Source organism: Calonectris borealis, chromosome Z, assembly GCF_964195595.1.
Source record: "Calonectris borealis chromosome Z, bCalBor7.hap1.2, whole genome shotgun sequence".
In the NCBI taxonomy this organism is placed as follows: Eukaryota; Metazoa; Chordata; class Aves; order Procellariiformes; family Procellariidae; genus Calonectris; species Calonectris borealis.
This window is the reverse complement of record NC_134352.1, coordinates 59,872,982-59,893,149: the sequence shown is the minus strand read 5'-3', so window position 1 is coordinate 59,893,149 and position 20,168 is coordinate 59,872,982. Positions and strand designations below refer to the sequence as shown.

The 20,168-nt window shown below is 37.0% G+C and overlaps 1 protein-coding gene across 4 annotated transcripts in view; it reads left to right on the top strand.

Annotated features, from left to right (window-relative positions):
• Nucleotides 1-20,168, top strand: part of CERT1 (ceramide transporter 1) — a 76,378-nt gene that overhangs the window by 31,422 nt on the left and 24,788 nt on the right. For 3 of the 4 annotated variants that reach the window (XM_075137105.1, XM_075137107.1, XM_075137104.1), the window contains 3 exons: nucleotides 15,996-16,103; nucleotides 17,356-17,494; nucleotides 18,399-18,482. In XM_075137105.1, the coding sequence (XP_074993206.1) occupies nucleotides 15,996-16,103; nucleotides 17,356-17,494; nucleotides 18,399-18,482 (331 nt within the window). The remainder of the gene's footprint in view (nucleotides 1-15,995; nucleotides 16,104-17,355; nucleotides 17,495-18,398; nucleotides 18,483-20,168) is intronic. The other variant, XM_075137106.1, reaches the window with a different exon arrangement.

Below are 20,168 nucleotides of genomic sequence, written 5' to 3'. Positions count from 1 at the left end.
AGTGGGTGCCAGAGCAAAAAACTTCTGACCAGAAATCTGTTCAGAAACCAATATCAGAGTTCTATTTCGCTAAAAATGGAGCTCAGGTTATCAACACGAAAGGGAGAGTACAGAAGGGTACTACATGTTTAACTTGTCCACAGGCTTTCAGCAATTTTGAGGAGAGCTATAACAGGCAGGGTAATTTTCTCCTTTTCTACATCTCTTGAATCCTGCCCCAAGATTGAACTAATTTCCTGACAATGCCAATAAAGACATGCAAATAAATCATTCCAAATCTGTTGCATGTCTGGACTGAAAGTAACATTAGTAAGATAATTCAGAATTAATAGGAAAGTATATGCAGAGTAGGAACGCTATAGAAACATTTTGATTCAGCATATTGATGTAACAAACTTTTTAAATAGAAATTAAATGAGAAGTACAAATTTCTGCCATCAGTAAATAGTTTTGTACGTTAAACTTAATTTTCCTATTCTCTGGCAGATCTTTGTGGAGCCACTGAAATAAGTAGTTTGGATGTTTATGTAGGCTATATTTAAGTGCATGACGGAACACTGCAAATGGTCTTCAGAAGTCTACACTGATGTTACGACCTTTATACATCTAATTTTTTTGGTACCAGTTTACTATGCTGACAGTTAGGCACTGTCGAGTAATTTCTAGCAAATAGCATCTCTTCTAATGTTGATGAGTGAATGCTAATTATAAATAAAACCTTGTTGATTATTTTAAAATTAAAACTTTCCAATAGTCTAATTTCAGATATGTCACACAGGAGGGAGCAATAGGAATAGTGTCTGTTGCCATTTCTCCAGTTACTTTCTGTCCTGGAATTTAGGTGTTTCCGTAATGTGTGATTTTTAAATGATTTGCTTCCTCAGCAGCGGTTGCTGAGGTCTGAAAAGGAAAAAATGTGGCTCCCTAATCTGTTCATTCTTTTGGCATTTCATCCTAACACCAGTTCCTCTGTCCCTACTTCCCCTCTGTATCCATTCACAAATAAGACTGGCTTAAGTGGAATCAACAGTGCAGATGAAGGAAAACACAGGAGGTATATGAGTAGGTAAATATTGTTTAACTTTGCTTTTATTTCTCAGGTTCATAATGAGGCCTCCTTTTTCCTGTGTTGATATTGGTGGCCTAAGTGTTGGAACAAGTTTCTTAAATGGTCTTGGTGTCAGCTATTGTTCCCTATCAAATTGACGTGGGTTGCCTTGTTCTGTTGTCTGATGCTCTGCAGCATATTAACAAAGTCTAAATTTTGCTATTTCATGCTGACACTTTGGACTGTATAAAATACCGTATTAGTTTCTGTGATATCACATGCTGCTTCAGAAGGTAGTGGCCCACTCTCACTGTGGCATTGTGAGGCACTGACTTGCAGCAGGAGTGCAACTTGCCTGAGAGGAGGCTGTAGAACAGCATTCAGGTATCTGTGTTAAGATGTAAAAAGCTCTTACCTGTTTAACAGACTTAAATGTGTAGGCAAGTCACCGATGAGTGGTAGAGACATATGCTTAAAGGTGTTGCAAAAACAATGTGTACTAGTTTGAAACTAAAAAACCATTAACAATTGCTCAGGCTTATGCAGGAACTTAGATCTGCTCTTGTTGCTGTTCTGTCACTGATGTATGTTGACACAAAATATGTAACTTAAGTTCTTGTGTATTCACATTTGACATCTCCCTTCAAAGCTGAATTTGAAGTGTTTGCAAAAGTACTCCCTGATACAAAACAAAAAATTAAGTCCAAGCATCGTCTTCTGAACTCTGCGGTAATAAGCTTATTTATTTTGGATTTCAGCCTGAATCTCAGACTAAAGTGGGAAATACACAGGAGAAGGATGTAGCTGTCTCAAGTCCAAGCACCTTGTCTAGCTTTTCTAGTTCATTGGTCCTTTAAATGTGAATACTGGCTTTTAGTTTTTACTCTTCAGTGACATCTGGCTAGTATACATATCAGAGAAGTAAACTGAAGGGCTCTCCTGAAGAAAGAGTCATGACGTTCATCCTAATTCTTTCCCTAATATGAACTAAAGTCATCCTTATCAGATGCCGTGTTTCATTATAAGTTAGACTGGTAAGTGTTGTAACAGTGAGGGGTCATGGAATGATTTTAGCCTGTTTCTGCTGTTAAAGGGATTTCTTCTTGCCATCCTCATCTAATCTGTTTCCGTTATAGAGTAGTCTTACTCACAGTCAGTCTGGAGAGGAAATTCTTCCCTTCATGTTTGCAACACTTAAGATTTCTTATCTTTTTATGTTGGCCTGAACAGCTACCCATTCCTCAATTGTTGTTCATGTGGACATCTTTTACAACTCTGATACCTTGTATGGCTTTATTCCAAACTCAGTCCTCATCTTTCTTTGAGGTACAGCGCCAAAATTAGACTCAGTATTCCTGTTGAGAATCTTACACGTTGTGTAGAACGTGGGATCGTTTTGTGGGTCTTGTCAACTACCCTGTTTTGCAGTACCATGATTTTTTTACTTACTCAGCCTGAGAACCACTAAATCTGATTCATCTCTAGCACTATCTGCAGATTGTTACCTGTCCTGTACTCGTGCAGTACAATATTTCCTATAGCCAAGTAAACATTGAACTTCGTTTTTCTTCAGTGTATGGAAGTGTTAAGTTTTCACTGCTCTTCTATCAACTTCAGTCTTTCCAACTCTGCTATCTTGGGTTTTGGTTTCTTTCCAGAAATAGTTCTCTGTCTTGTTTGGGTTGGGTTCAGTTTCTTAAGTGACTGTGCTTCTTCTAGTACTTTCTAAAGTATGGCAACTCTCTGGGGGAAGAAAGGCTAGGTCGTTTAACAGTATGTTGGTTGATAGCTGAGCTTTCTTGTTACTCTGTTTGGAGCTGCTTATCTGAGTCTGAAGCTGTATACGTATGTGCACTTAAGATAATCTTAAATCTTTGTATCCATGAAAGATGGGATCACTGTCTGCCATATGTTCCTGATCAAGAAGTTTTCTCCTCCGTGTAGTCAGAGTATTAACAGGTAGTCTTCATAATCTTAGTAGAGAACTCCCCTTCTCTCAAACCCTTACCCCCAAAAGGTAGTGAACTTAACTGAGATGGCTTACTCCTATCTTTCCCTTAAATAGCTAAATACATGAATCAACTGAAGATTCAAATGCACATAAAGGCTGAAGTGACTTTTTGATCACTGTATAGGCAGCCTGGTGAACCAGGGTGTTCTGAAATGTCTGAAGAATGCCTGAAAATTACAAGCCAAAATGCAAATTAGCAGAGCATTGCCTTGTGGGTGCAATACCATGTGAAAGAACACACTTTGAAAAGTGCTAACTCAGTATCAGATAGCATGAAAGGCTTGTGACTCTGCTGCTAAGCTGTTAAAAGTATGTCAGTCAATATTTTTGTAGTGCTATTTAATGAAGGGTTGTGTACATGGCTAAAGTAAACTTGGTGCCAAGTCTAATGCTGAGGCTTGAGATGACTGAAACTAACCTACCAGACTCAACATGCAGCTGGCTGTGCAGTAAATAACTGGTCTCATTTCTATAAACATGTGGGATTCTAGTAGTAAACTCAAAGGTGTTATTAATTCACTTTGTGAAAACAACTATGGTAGGTCATTTTGATAATGTATACTTTCATTTAATAAAAACAAGGGGAATGTCAATGTTTGTAAGTGGCAGAATGCCACATGGTAGTTTTAAGAGTCAAGCTCTCCGTGGCAGAGAGGCAGCACTTTTTTGCATGGCCTCCCTGAAAACAACATTGTTCATTGAGAGAGTCCTGTATCAAGCTTGACTTCAGTGGTCAACGCCCGTTCAAATCAGGGTAAGCTCTTGATATCGAGAACAGAAAGCATAGAGCTGCAATGTGGAAGTAGTGAGTGGTTAAACAGTTAAAAGTTGACACTTGCCAAATAGAGCTGCATGCTGTTTACTCAGAATTATTACTCATCAGCTCAAACAGTACTGTGCATTGACAGTTTAATAGAAAAATCTTGGATACTCTGTATGCATCCATCTACCAAATGCAGTCTTTTTTCTTTCTAAAAAGACTTTGGAGGGTGGTGTTTCTTCAGTGAGCTTTCATTACTGTGAAAGTCATCGAGTTGATATTAACAGACCAGAGTTACACCCTAGCCATAGGGAGTAGATGCTGCTCAGCCACATGGGTGGGGTGCACAAGTAGCAATGATACATATTCGGTAACATTCAACAGAGTGAATGTTTTGGTTCTTTTGAGAGAGACAGACACACAAGCACATGCACACCACCACCACCCTCCCTGTCCCTCTCCTGATAAAAAGAATAGCTGCAGGAGCTAATGGAACTCTAAAGAGCAGGGGGAATTCTAAAAACACAAGACTTGGGGCATCTCCTGCTTTTTTAATTCAATGTCCATTTGCCGTTATTGGAAACTCTTAAGGTAATTCTTCTAATATAATTTCCACTGTAGGACAACAAAAAAGATCTTTTTCTGTCTCTGAAAACACGTAGTGCTTGAAAATATGCATTTGCTATCACTTTAGTGTCATCTAGGTGAATGGACTTACTGCAGAGGAATCAAAATTCTGGTGTGTTAAGCATACCTGTTTTAAATGGGAGGGGAGGAAGAAAGGTTTAATATTCAGTTGCTAGTATTTAAATGTTATATATTGATTGGTATGAACACAGGCATTAGGAAATGTTGGGGGGGGATAAAAAGAGAGAAGTCCATCTTTCTTCCCCCCAATAATCTGAAATAACTTGTGGGGATTTGTGTATTACCTTAAAATTGCTGGTTTAAGCAAGCAAATACAGTTGAGGCTGCTCAGCTGACAAGAACTACTTGCCCTGATGTACATCATGATGCTGGTAGTGAAACTTGTAGATGTTGTAAAGAAGCTGTGTTTTCAGGGGAAGACTGGATGGATTGCTCAAGTTATTAGTCCTTTACTGGAAATAACAAAAGTTTCTTTCTTTAAAATTGAATCAAATATGCTTTTTCAAAGAGGAAAACTAAGCTTGGGTATGTCTTAACACATTCCGTTATTTTAGCACTGTTATCAGCAGGAACTCCTTAATACATATGATACTGCTTGTCATTTAATGTTACTAAATTTACTAAGTGCACTTATTGCTGGAAACTCTGTATTTCCTGAAAGAATACTTTAGGGGAAAGCCAGTGAATCAGCAGTTTCAGCTGAGTACACAAGCATATGCTGCAGCAAACTTAAATGCTGTCACTTCCAAACTGTTGAAACTTCCCTTTCAGGAAAGAGAAAAATAGTTCTTTGTCTGTCTTGGCACCCTTTTGCCACTCTTGGGCCTGTGTTTGAACAGCAGCCGTAAGTTGCAGTTTTATTAATAAGTAGTTACAGTTAAGACTGTTTAAAACTGTACTAAAGCTTTCAGTCCATTCCAGCCCAACACACTTGATTAATTATAAACAATGGAGATTGTTTCACTTTGACCTGCCCAGTCTTTCTTTGCCTGTATGTTCCAGTTATGTTTCATAACAATCACTTTGGCTTTGAAAAGAGATGTAATTCTCTGAAGAATGCATCCTTATGGGGTGGAGGCCTGGGTGTCTAATTGGACATACTCTGAGCAGGAGGTGGTACTAGATATATCTTGCAATCTCATCGTTCTGATTCTATGATAAAACCATATTTCTTATATAGCAGTTCAATTTTTCCTTGCTCATAATATTTTTTACTTCATAGCAAAAGAATTCCTCATTCCTCTCTTGAAATGATCCTTTGTTAACAAAGTGAAGTTGTATTGCCTCAATTTGCTAGTTTTTAGACTTTGTAAATAAAAGATTTGGTTAAACTCTGTCTCCTTGAAGTTTTGTTTTATTCTTGCAGGTGTAGCTTCTACTTATTTCCATTCTTGTTTCTACCTGCCCCCAAATATGCTAAACAAGGTTAAGATGAAAATAAAATACCTATTTCATGTGTTTAGTGGTATTTAGTAGGTTTGAGGAAAAAGGTAGGTTAGGTAAACCTGCCATTTTGAAATGTAAAAAGAAAGTGCAGAGATAAGCAACAACAGCTATTTAGACTACACTTCCCATAATCTAATCAAACAACACATAAGATTTGAGGTTTGTGTAAGTGTATCTAACTGATCTTCAGAGACTTACTGGGCTGGTTTGTGCTTTAGTTCTTGAAAAGAGGCCATCATGGCTGCTAGACACATGTCTTTAAATAGATCAAGAGTGTTCAGCCGGCAGTTCCAATCATACATAGCCTCTCCTCTTGGAGTATGCATGTGAGTAGACAGGTGATGCACCTGGAGTAAGACCATGGTCCATTATGTGTTTGCGCTTGGTCATATGAAAAGGCAGTCTGCAATATGTGACCTGGGGCTGCAATTAGAAGCAAAACTTGTGTGTTACCTGGCTGGAAAGGTTTTCTGCCAACCTCATTGATTTACAGTGTCTCGATATAAAATGCTTCAAGAAAAGTCCTATCTTTTTAGAGCTCTGCGATACACAGGCAATCTGCAAAGTTTTCGTTTACTATCCTAGACTGGGGGGCAGCTTTGAGTCTAGAATGCTTTGAGCCTGGATAAAGGTACCATAGCTTCACTTCACTGCCATTTTTATGGCTGCTACTTTGTCATGCCTGAACTGGGCTATATGCAGATCTGTCAGAATATGAAGATCTGGTTGCAGAATATGCATTTTGTCACTGCCATGCAGAACCTACTCAGTCTCACCTACTGTCAGGTGGGAGTCTCCCTCCCCTTGCTTAGCAATGGAGTGAAGTCAGCTTTTAATGTGTTGCAATTTAAAGCAGATAACAGCAAGAATATGGCCATTCTCGTTAAGTCTTATGCTGCTCCCCCATACGCACACTCTGGTGTCTGCAGGCAATAGCATCAGTGTTTCAAGCGATTTGTGAGCTCTTAACACATGGGTGTCTTTCTCATGATGAATTCTTCAGGGATATACTACCGTAAGGGAACCAGCAATGGGATTGGACTTTAGCAGTATGTAGAAAACATACGGGTCTACAAAATAGTTTATTCTGAGGACATACATATTGAATGTGTTCCTGCAGTTGCCTGAACTTTTCATAGGACAGTGTGCAGTTAAGGCACAAGTTCTTGCAGAAGGTGTTCCTATAGCTTGTACAAAATACAGTGGTGCTGTAATGCAATGAGACAGTTTAGTTATTAGAAGACTGAGTTAGAATAGGCTACTAAACTGCTTGTTTTATTAGTAGTACACTATTCTCTAGCTAATGCTTACTGCAGGGAGGTTTTTGTGTTTGTACGCAGCACTGCACTGGCATAGTTTGTCTTGTTCATACTTTTTTACCTCTCTGGAAAGCAGTAAGAACAAAAAAGGTGACCCACAGCTTAATGCACAACCTAATGATGCCAGTATTACAATCCTGTATAAAACTGGTGATAATGCTTATCTGTGAAGTCCTGAGCATTTTAGAGCCTAGATCCTTCCGTTTGCTTTCTTCTGGTGCACTTTTGTGGGCTGTTTTTCCACCAGTTCCCAGGTTTTCCTTCAAGGGCAGGGAAGGTCAGCTTATTGTAGAGACCTGTACTGTGCTTTAAGTTGTTCTTTCTATTGTCTTGCGCAGAGGGTGTTGGCTTTCAGCAAATAAAAGCAGTCTGTTTCTTCTCGCATGAATGAGTAATGATAGTGGGGGGGGGTGTTTTTGAATTGTCAGATTAAGTTGAATTTAATATTTTTACTGATATGTTTACTGATACTATGTGTAATGTCAGATAACATTTGAATTATCAAAGATTAACTTCCTGAAAGTGGCATTGCATAAAACATTGCATACTAACTCCTAAGTAAACCTACTTAAACTTAAGTGTTATGAATAGAGTAATAACTTATTTCAAATGAAATGTCTCTGTATCACTGCTGCATGACTTTTTATGGGTTTGCAAGGGTTTAACTAGAACTTTGTTTCTTCTGATGCTTCTCAAGGGGCATATGCATACAGGGAAAACTAGTTTGGTGAGAACCTACTTAATGCATACTCTGTACATGAAGAAATCCTGTGCTTGTTCATCTGGCTGGTATATAAAACTCCTTTTCACAATAAGCTGCATGTTTGACAGCTGCAGACAAATGGCAGAGCAATTGAATGTGAAGAAAAGTCTTCTACTTGGACGTGGTACTTGAGACAGAGGTGCCCAGTTTTCTGTATGTCACATATTAAGCGTTCTTTTTTAAAGCTAAATTATATTGAGCCTAACTGCCTCCATGTTAGATGAAGTTCTACGAAATCTGTGCCTAAACATTTGTCAGTGTGTTTAATTCGGTGCTAATGACTTTGGACAATCTTAACTGGAAATCAACGTGTTGTTAGTTGGTTCAGTGCTTTGAATGGCCTGAGAGGTGTGACTCAGAATAATTTCATTAATCTCTATTAAAATTTCTAACTCACTATTACTCTTTCAGCAATAGATGTCATTGTTACTTCTTGCATACTGTGCAGAAAACTTTATGCTCACTTAGCAATGTGTCTCAAATGTAATTATAAAGGCTAAAGGTAAAACTGTTCTGTTTTTAATAGTCTGTCAAGGAGAGGAGGTTTATATGCACAGGGACTGAAGCAGAAACAGGAGAAGGGTTACTGTTGGGCTTTGACCAATAGTAACCTCTAGACGTGTCTGTTTCCTTTTTGCTGTTGCCCTCTAGTGGTCACTCGGGATACTGATTTGGGGAGGTTAAATCCATGAACTCGTATCTTTTCAAATGCTTGTACCTAAATATGCTAATACAGAAGTAATATGGGCTGTATGGAAACTTAATCTGCCCAGTCCTGACTTGTTAGAACGCAGTGCATCGTAATATCTTGTGATGGGAGGACATACTCTCATGCTTCAGGTTGATCTGAATTTTTATCCTGTTGGGTATCCAGATGTGCCCTTTACTTGAAACTCAATCATGCAGTGCTCTTAGCATAATCTAAATTTGCTTCTAAAGTTTTTTGAGGTGGCAACTGCACTATATGTGTATCTTTGCCTTTGTGTATCTGAGACTAGGCCTTATGTCTAAACAGTTGAAGTGTTAAGATAATTTATCACTTCAGCATTTTATCTTTATCATGTTAGACTTGTTCTTGGTGCACAGACTAACATGAGAATTACAGAATCAGGTAGTGCTAGTCTTTGTAAACCAATTCATGTTTTCATTTAACTTTTTAAAAATGTTGGTACGTCCATTGCATATCAGGTGTTTGACTTAAGATCTTGCAAATGTTTCTTATTGTGTAAGCTCTTTTCTGCTTGTCATGCAGAACTGTTTTGGATTTTCTTTGTTTATATTGTTGTCCTTACAGAACTTTATAATTGATGCTTCCTATCTAGTGTGTTAATCTTTTACCTTTGGACAGAATTACCAAATTTGGTAATTTGTCCAAATTACCTTTGGACAGAATTACTCCCTAGTTAATTTGAGCTTAAGATATGGAATCTTTATGTTGCCTAACTGATGTATGGTTGGAAGCCGGAGTAAAGCTGCTACTGATGGCAGGATTCTGTGTGCATGAAGAGCTTTTAAACCAGACTGGGCTTCGTGTCTAAACAAACATAATTCTGACACAAAAAGAAGGACTGTTTTTATGAAACTTCAAGCCTGGACAACTTCAGGAATCTGAAGCTGTATCAGGAACATGACAAAAAAATGAATGTCCTGCGGAGTCCCTTGTTTCGTATAACCTTTTCTGTTCAACTGTGTAACGGGTGCAGTGAGCCTCCCTTGGTTTTGAAGGAAGTGGGTGTTGAGACCTGATAAAAACAAGGGGTGCAGCAAGAAGGAAGTAAGAAGAATAGGGAATAGGTTTTGAAGTCAAGAAAAATGTATTACGTTTGATAGGGTGTGAGATGCAAAACAAATGCTGTGTTGAAAGTAAACTTTCCTTTTTCCCCGCCTTTACCCAAATTACTGTTGTAAGATTGCAGTTTAAACTTAATGTGTTCTCATAGTTCCTTCCTTTGGGTGTAAGATCAATTTTTCTTAAATTCTCTGTCAAACATAATATGGATTTTTCCATCTTTGACAGTTCTAACTTCATCCTCCAGTGCTTGCCTACCTATTGCATACTCTGGGGTATGCCAAGCATTTAATAAGAGATTTCTATTCTGATGGCTAGGTGAATGTCTGAGGATTGAGTGGAGGGAAAAAACCTGTTCTTGTGTGTACCAGTGACAAGATAACTGCACTAGGTGAACAAGAGATTTAATTGTCTTTGTATTTTTTGCAGAAGCATTTGCTTTGGTAGTCTTTCTGCTTATTGCTAAGCCTGAGGAGCAGAATAGTAAAGGTGTTCTGTTGCTCACCTTCTCTTGGGCTCTTGGGTGTCCTCCTGCTCAGCGTCCTGGCTGTCCTTCATTCTGCTTTTGGAGCACCTGCCTCTCTCTATTCAGTTTTCGTGGAATCTTGGCATTTAAATATGTTGAATAATATTTGGTAAATAATTTTCCTGTATACATTAACAGTTAAGAGAATTAATGGAAAAACAGTACACATCCATGTAATTAAACATGGGTGTGAACTACGTAGATAAAGATAATCAAAGGCCAGTCATTTACTTTTGGTTGCCTCTTTGTCAACCTGAGTTGTCTTCTCCCTGCAATGATTTCTGTTGATACTGCTTCTCAGCCCTTTCCCTTTCTTTAGAAAGCAGCTATGTGGTTCCAGAGCTTACCAGCCTGTGTACTACTCTAGCTCATGCAGCTGTTAAAGAGGCTTTGTCTGCAGGCAATGTGTGGTGACTTACCAAAAGTATATGGAGTTTGGGAAGTAAAGACTGAAAAGATAATTGTTACTTAGATTGGACAAGCGAGTATAGCAGTTACAATAATCTTAGGGCTATAGTTTCTATTTTTTCAGTTGTCTTATTATACGTATTTTTCAACTCAGAATTCCTGTTTTTTTCCTCCTGTGTGCGTAGTATGCTTATTTACTATGGAATTGCAACATTTATCACTGTTGGAGGAAAAATATGTCTACATTTCTTTACCTGTTTTTGCAGTTGCAAAGAAAGGTCCTCTTAGAAGCTTTTTTGCTTTCTAAGTAGTCTCCTGCACTGTGCTTGGGAGAGCTGTAGGCAGGGGAATCATTATCCAGCTGCTGTGACCTGGATTGTGAAATTCCCATCTCTACCTTCCTGCTAATAACTACCTAATTTTTGAAACCTTAAATTTCCATTGTCAGCAGCTATAGAACAATTGAAAAATCATACCTACAGACACATGTTAATTGTATCTTTAACTTCAATCCTCAGGAATGCATCCTGGACTGCCCTACCTGTAGTATCTGTGGTGTTCTTACTGTCTGCAGCCATCCCTAGGTAGTCCTTCCTTGGCTTACCCTAGCAGTAGCCCTTCTTTCTTCAGGTGTATGTTGAAACATTTGCAGCAAGTCTAAAAATTGCCCTTGGAACATTGATGTTTTACAGAGCTTGTCTGCTTAGTCTCCACCAAGTCTTTCATAGTACCTCTCAGCTCTTTCATTTTGCGTTTTTACTTCTTTCTACATTCTTTTTTTTTCATAAGATATTGTGGTTTGATCTCTTGGATATTTTAGTAGGATTTTTCACAAATACTGCAGAGAACATGATTAGAGTCAGTGTATCCTAATATCTCTTTCATCATCTCCTAGGGTGAGCCACATGCCTTAGAGGGAGGAGCTGCCTGCTGCTTGTGTTATGTAAAATAATAAATAATTTTATAATGCTAATTGAAAATGCATGCCTCGGTGGATAAACATACACTGAAGTGCTTGACAGGCATTAAATCGAGACATAATCAAAATAATTCCTTGAAGACATGGGAGAATACTTTGCTTTATTTGAATTTTTTTTTTAAGTGGGGGAGCTTTCCTGTGACTCTGTGCTTTACTCAAGAGTATTACTGACCCACTTTAGGAAATCCTTAACTGGCGTATCAGTGTGAGCCATAGTGGAGGTCTGCAATACGATTCTGCGAATACGTAGCTATTTTACTGAAAGCAGCTTTTCTGGTGTGCTGCCTTGTTGCTGATACCAGCATCTGCTCCAGTAAAGAATCACATTGGATCATGTGGCTCTTTCCTCTCATCTATCATAACAAAAAAGCATTTTGAAAGGATTAATGGATTTTGTGCACTGCCTTAGAAAGCTGAAGGTGTTGCAGTGTACTAACAAATGCCAGTTTTAGTGTAGCTTTGAAGCTATGATGTATGCATGGAATTTCAAAGAACTGCATCTATATACTGAGCATGGTAATTTAGCATTAGTGCTTGATGGTATGAATTGATACAACTTCTGCAAGTTATTTTGTTTTCAAGCAGAGACTGTTAGCTTCTATTATATGGACTCTACCTGCTTTTCCAATTTTTATCATGGGAAATTAAAAAATGTGTAAACAGAAGAAGCTAGTGTCAACATTCCTCCTCTCAATGTAATTGAGTATTTCTGCAGCGAATAGTTAATGATGATCTGCTTTGCAAGACATGAATGCGGCAGTGATCTGCTCTCATTTAGATGTTGCGGTAGTAGAATGGTGGGGCTTTGCATGATACATGCTTTCATTGTTTGTGTTAAGCTGCTTGCATGTGTCTGCTGTGAGCTGGATGGCTTGTGTCTGCATCAGTTATAAGGAAATACTTATTTTCTGTTTCTTCTGACAAATAAGTATTCTTGATGTAATTTTCGTTTTTTTCCCCTTGGCTATTAAAACATAATTGTCTGAGACAGTTTTGTGAATATGATCTGTAAATGCACATGCTTTGGATTTGTGTTCTGTGCTGTTCTGTCTGCTGTTCCATCTTTCTGAATTTGCTCCTTGGTTGCAAATGATTAAAACTGTCTAACTGCTTTTTATGTAGCACCTTTTTATTGGTAGGGTTTGCGAGCTGATAGCTGTATACAGCTGATAGCCATATATGCTGTCTTGTATACAGTTCTGAAGCATGGATAAACTGTTTAGTGGAATTACTAAACGACAGTCAAATAAATATACTGCTGAAAAAATATCTTAAAAAAATCAAGCTTACATACTGATATGGAAGGAAGATAAGTAAAGAAGTTTCTTTAACCCTTAGCTTTTATTTTGTGAACTAAATTAACTGAGCATTGACTGTATGGGTAATATTGCAAGAAAAAAATTTTTAATTCAAATGTAGAATATAAGTCACCAGATTTTCTACTTCTAAGATTACATCTATTCTTGTAAGTTTTAGAGTACTATTAAGATGTGACTTTGATTAAATCTGCAAATACAGAAATTCAGAAATTCAGAAATTTCACTTCCTAAGCTTAAATCCAGGCTTTGCATAGGTGTGTCTTTCTCACTTAAAGGAGAAAGCAATCAGAAGGCATTTGCTGTCCTCAGTTAAAATGCTCTGACCTCAATGCAGTGGATACTTTGGCTACATCTTAAAATTGATCTGTTCATTAAGTCATATCCTATTGAAATGAAATTTTACCTTCTTTCTGGTGTGTACAACTTACAGCGAAAATAGAATGAGTCCCCACTGTCAAACTGACTGTAGAAAAGCACATTCAGACTCATCTTGATATTTGTAGCATATGATTAAATAAACACTGAAGTTACCAGTAAAACAGTGATTTTTTTTTTTAGATTTGCATTTAGAGGAAATCTTAAAAGAAATGTTGGATGCTTCAGAGTGTTGTGTGACTCTTATAAAATGCTTTTTTGACGTTTATGCTCATTAAACACTTCTGAAACAAAATAATTGTATGCCCAAAACTTTTACTTGTCCTTTTAAAAATCCTTTTATTCCCTTACCTACTTTTTTTTTACTTGTTAAGCCTTTGGAGGACTTAAAGTCCATAAAAAGAGTCAAAAGCCCTTACTCAAGTATTTGCAAAAAAACTAATCAAAGCTTCATTATTTGATTTCTGCTATACTTAAAATTACAACTGAGTGAGTTAAGGTATAATCTTTGCACTGAATTGCATTGCAATTCAAAATGTGGTCCAATATCCCAAATACATTACCAAAGCCAGGTATACTGCTTAACACTTGAACTGATATTCTGAAAGAGCCCCACGTATCCAGTGTGAATGTTTTTAACAAGCCTATTCCAATAGATATTTTAATGCCAAGCTTTAAAACAAATAGTAGAACTAATTCTTAAAAAATGGAGCTTTTAGCACTTTGATTGCTATACTTATGTAGCTATTTTTCTAGGACTCTTGGCCATTTAAATAGCTTTAAATGCATGATTTATAGTAGAAATTAATAAATGCTTAATACATCCGTATAGTATGGCTTAATAAGGAAACTATGTCTTGTGTTCTGTCATTTTACTCTAAGCTGTCATTAAACAAACTTCTATTTCTGCTAGGTCAGATGAGTTGCAGTATTTTTAATTTTTTGCTAAATTAAGCAATGAACTTAAGATATGCCTTATTAAATCTTTTGAATTTATAAGTGCCATTTTTCTTTTAAGTTGGTAAACACTTAGCCTTCTTCCACCAAGACTTTTGGAGTACCTTTTTCTAACTACACTTGCATTTCTTGGTCATATTCATTTTTCAACTCCAGTTCTACTTTTGATACTCATCCTGTTTCTCTTCTGCTTTCTCAGCGCTTTCTTGTCTTCCACCTCATGCTTTAGACAGGCCAGATAGAAATTGACCCTTGGCTCCTTTTTGCTTGATTTTGCTGGATAATCTCATTCAGTCATGTTCATTCAGGAATTATGTTGACAACTCTGGGACTCACATTTTTCTTTTCAGTCATACCTTCATTTCTCTCAAACTGTGTTTTTCTGCCACTGCTCCTTTGTAATCCAAACATACATACTTTGTCCTGCACATTGCAGTATTGACCAAATCCTCCTGCTTTAGCCAACTCTTCAAACAACTTTTTGTCCTTTCTCCTTGCTTTTAATACTCTTTAAGTTCATTTGCGTCTTAATTTATCAGCACTCTCCTGCCTTCCCAAAGCTTATGGAGTTTCCAATTTTTCCATAAAAAGTACAACAGCTAGAATTTCATCGTTGCTGCTTGTTTGTTCTATATTATTTATTTTGTCTCCCGTTCTCTCTGAGTTTCTACGCTACTGCAGAATTTATTTCTGTCAAAAGTCCTTCACAATGTTGTCACTGTTTACTTGATCAAACTCATCTATTAACAATATTTCAAATATTAATCTGAACCATCTGTTTATTTCTTACCTTCTCTTTCAGGGTTTTTCTTCTCCTTTGCCATGCGCAGGCCACTTACAATTAACCTTTAAGGAAATATTTTTCTTCCAGTTCTTCAGTATCTGCTACTGTTTGATTTGTGAGGAAATTTGTCAAACGTGATATTTTTAGATCTTTTTAATGTTATTTTAGTCAAGAGATGTTTTTATTTTTCTTTTTTCCATTATTCAATTAGCTACTATTATTGTCTTCTCCCTCTTACTTTTAGTATCTCACCTTTTTTACGTAGACTTTTATTCTTTGCAAAAAATAATATCAGTCTAGTATAAAGAATTTTGCTAAAGAGGTCTGGACCAAGCAAAAAAAAAAAACTTGATAGCAGTCATTGTCTGGTTTTCTATGACCTCTACTTTGTTGCTTTTAAAAATAAAATGGCACTATTTGAATGATTGGAAGGATTGACTGAGGCTGATTGTCTTCAAACTGAACCACGTTAATCCCCTGATTAATTGTACAGTACTGTAGGTTTTTGAATGTTATGTTAAAATTGCTTGGTAGGAATTATATAAACCAAAATAATGGAAGACTATCCCTTTTTTGAACCTTAAATAAATTTTGCCTTGTTCTTTTGGGGGCCCATAATAGGTAGTAGATAACTAATCTTTTACAGATCATTATGATAACAAAAAATAGATTCATAGTAACTTTACCGATGCTGCATCAACATCTTAAATATGCAGGCATAATTTGAGTTATTAAGCCCCTGCTGCTTCCTGACAAGAAACAAATGGACTGGTTTCAGAGGAAATGACATTAGTCTTGCTTTCATGATGTCTTTTTTATTAAAATCCTCAGCACTCTAGTTTTGTGTGTGGTTTGTTTTTTAGACTGAATCTGGCTATGGATCAGAGTCAAGTTTACGACGCCATGGCTCCATGGTGTCTCTTGTTTCTGGAGCAAGTGGATATTCTGCAACATCCACCTCTTCGTTCAAGGTTAGTGAATAAAGTTTTCTTAGTATTGGTGCATAAATAACACACGCAACTGGAAAAGAAATAACTTACATAAAGACTCATTCACGCAATTATAGAAAAAATACAGAATATTTGGTTTATTGTAAGTGTTAGTAATTCATCATATGATGATGAACAGATCATACAGGAAGCTCTCTTGTGCCTCTCTGCAGTTGTCCCTTTTAAACTGTGGTGCCATGGCAAGAAAATCAAACCCGTGGGGGCATTTATTAACCTCTACTAGTTTACTCCTCAGAATATCAGGGCCTCTGCCTGAAAAAGAATGCTGATTCTGTGACTTAACAAATTTGATTAATATTGATTAACAAATGATGGCTTTCCTTCTCCTGTGCATAAATATTTAACATATGAACTTGGGTGGGCTGTACTTCTGGGAGAACAGAAGAGGAGCGACACAAGAAAGGGGAGTAAAGATTGGAAGAAAGATCTTAAACTAGAGCAGACTGTTTTCAGGCAAATAGGCATAAAACATGCAAGATCGCATTTTTAATAAGCTTTTGTTGAATGCTCTAAAGTAGTAGATGCAGTCAAGAGAAAAAATTAGGACCAGTGGACAAAATAGTAAGGAACACTTGTTACAGTTTCTTACATTCATAGAGTCTTAGAATAGTTTGGATTGGAAGGGACCTTAAAGATCATCTAGTTCCAACCCCCCTGCCATGGGCAGGGACACCTTCCACTAGACCAGGTTACTCAAAGCCCCATCCAACCTGGCCTTGAATGCTTCCAGGGAGGGGGCATCCACATCTTCTCTGGACAACCTGTTCCAGTGCCTCACCACCCTCATAGAGAAGAATTTCTTCCTTATAGCTAATCTAAATCTACCCGCTTTCAGTTTAAAGCCATTACCCCTTGTCCTATTACTACATTGTAAAAAGTCCTTTTCCAGCTTTCTTGTGGGCCCCCTTCAGGTACTGATAGGCTGCAATAAGGTCTCCCTGGAGCCTTCTCTTCTCCAGGCTGAACAATCCCAACTCTCTCAGCCTGTCTTCATAGAGAGGTGCTCCAGCCCTCTGATCATCTTCATGGCCCTCCTCTGGACTTGCTCTTCTAACATTAACAGTATTTCATAGCTGCTGATATCTAAAATGTCCTTAGTGTACTTGAATTTGTTCTTCATATCTGCAGAAATACAATTTTATTTTTTATTTATGCATTGAACTATTGCTGAGTAGGTAGAAGCATTTTAGGCTTTTTTCTCTTGTATTTTCAGAAGGGCCATAGCTTACGTGAGAAGCTTGCAGAAATGGAAACCTTTAGAGACATCTTGTGTAGACAAGTTGATACTTTACAGAAATACTTTGATGCCTGTGCAGATGCAGTTTCCAAAGATGAACTCCAGAGGGATAAAGGTAAAACTGTAACTGAAAACTCCTATCTCCATCGAGTTTAGCTTTTTACACTGTAATAGCCCTTGAAATAGTTACTATAGCATTTGATGCCATATAAATAAAATAAATATCTTAAATTTACTTTTTAGTATAGGGATCAATCAGATATTTCTGCATGAAGTGTTAACTATTTTCACTTCAGAAGTTGGATTCCCATAAAAATCTGCTTAACTTAGTATTAGCCTGTAGCTGTCAACTGTACAAAAGAAGTGCTCTTTTAAGCATTTGCTGTTATAGAACAATAACTGTTTACTCTCATAAGATGAATTCAAGTTAGTTTATCACTGTGTCTCTTACCTTTTATTTTGAAAAACCAATAGGATGTTAGTTTTGATAGAAACAACGCATTCTTTAAAAAAGGCAAAGGTGCTGCCATAGTGAATGCTCCTGAGATGTATTGGCTGGAGGTAGAGCACTGAGTGCATGCTTGAGGCCCTAAGTAGGCTCAGGTGTGGATGTCTACATATCTCTGAATTGCTCTTCTCAGAGCATGGCTTGTTGTCATATCCGTGCACTCTCCTGAGGCATTTATATTTGTCCCTGGGTTTGTTCTGGCAGCCTGAAACTTTTGGTAATAAGAAGACAGTAGATAAATACAATTCCACTTCTTTGTGAATTTTCTAGTGTAGAAGAGTTGCTGAATCACCAAAATAATGTTGTTCTTACCATAGAATCGAGTGCTAAACTTCAACACTGATAGTGGTCTCAGGTCAAAAAAAATAAAAAAAGGAGGGGTTCATGACTATTGTTATAGGAAAAAGTCTTAAATGCTGCTTAGCCATGAAGATGCTCTTAATTCTTTCTTGCACACTAAAGAATTGGAAAAACTTTCTCACTCCCATAACACACTTTCTCTCAAATGTAGTGGTAGAAGATGATGAAGATGATTTCCCTACAATGCGTTCTGATGGGGATTTTTTACATAACAGTAACAGCAGTAAGGAAAAATGTAAGTCTGTGCCAACTTTTTCTCTGAAAATTCATACGAATGGTATGATGGTAAGCCTGATACAAGACGGGTGTTTATGCTTTTCTCTAAGCAGAAAATGGCAAGAATAGTTATTTAAATGTATGTGATGGAAAGTTCTTATTCATTTTGTCATTCATTAGCTGCTTTTCATGATTCTCTGAGTTATTCTTAATTCATACAAATATTAATGCAAGGCTGTCAAGCTGGAATTTCCTATTCTGTGTCCAAAGCCACTTTCACTACAAAATTCTGTTGAAACAACTGCATCATTCAGATATTGGGAACTGAGATTTATTACAGGTAATTACAGTTTTTCTTGCAAGTGTTACCTGCTTTAGGAGTGTGGTGGAGCACAGTTTCTAGTTAGGTATGTCCTAGTGTGGTTTTTCCAAGTTCTATGGCTACGTAATGGTTAAGTGAACACTGTTACTGATTCTCACTCATCATAATTTTAGCACTTTTTTACTGTGTTTCCCATAGATGAACAGAATTCTGATTTTTATTCTTATCTTAAGTGATCTAGTTATTGTACTCACTACATCCATGCAGTAAACATGAAGAACTCTTGCAAGTCTTGCTGTTCTGGAGATCTGATACTTCTGGCCTGGCAGAAGTTGTGTATGCATTTAAAATCTATTTGCATTCTTCTTAGACTTTCTCTTGTTTCCTGACTGAAATATTTTAGTGTTTATATGCTCTAGATGTTGACAATTCAGTTAGTCCTGAGGTATTTCTTAGCCTTTGATTCACAAAACTTTGAAGTTGCACTACCTCCAGTTTCAAATCTGATGGAATCTCCCAAAGAAATACTCACCGAAAGTGTTTTTAAAAAATGTAAATATTTCCGTCAAGAACCTGGAAAATACACAGGCAAAATAAGCTTTTTCTGTGTCCGCTGTTTTCTTTTTAATTGGCTATTGTTCCCACATGTTACATCTTTCCTTGCTGTATTTAAATGCCCTTTCTAGAGTATAGCTGGAACTGTTTCGAGGAAAGAGGAAAGGAAATGGCAGGAGCTTTCAGCATACTTCCAGAATTCATCATATGAGTAGATTTTTTTCAATTATATAAAGTGCTTGCTCTGCTGAGGATTAATCGTAATGCTGATTTCAGAGGTTAAGTTGCATATAACTCTGAAGTTTTGAATAAATCTTTCTTGCCTCTTATCGCCAAAGGTAAGCAAGCTTGCAGTGCTCACCTGTAAGCAAGCACACAGTTCAACTAATCCTATTGTGTATATAAAAGTGTACATTTTTTTGTGGACTATTAAGTCAGAACAATTTTCAGAAAACTGAAAAAGCCTTCTTTAAAAAATGTTAAGTGAGAATTTAACTTTGCTGCATGATTCATTTTGAAAGAGATGTCTTTGTCAAACTTAATTTTTGTAGGATCATGTAGGAGTTTCAGCTTAATTTACCTTTAGAACATTTCGTCATATCTACATTCTTCTGGTATATCGGCTATATATACATATACGATATGGGGAGTGTCATTAGGAAAGTCTATATTTTTAGTACATCTGGTGATCTTAAAACATTTAAATGCAAAGTAAGTGACTTTATTTTTTTCATCACCTGTTTAACAGGAGTTTGAAGTGATATCCATATTCCTCTTGTAAAAAGTTCTGTATCAAGTCTTTGGGAACTTAAATGCTAAGAAATTGCT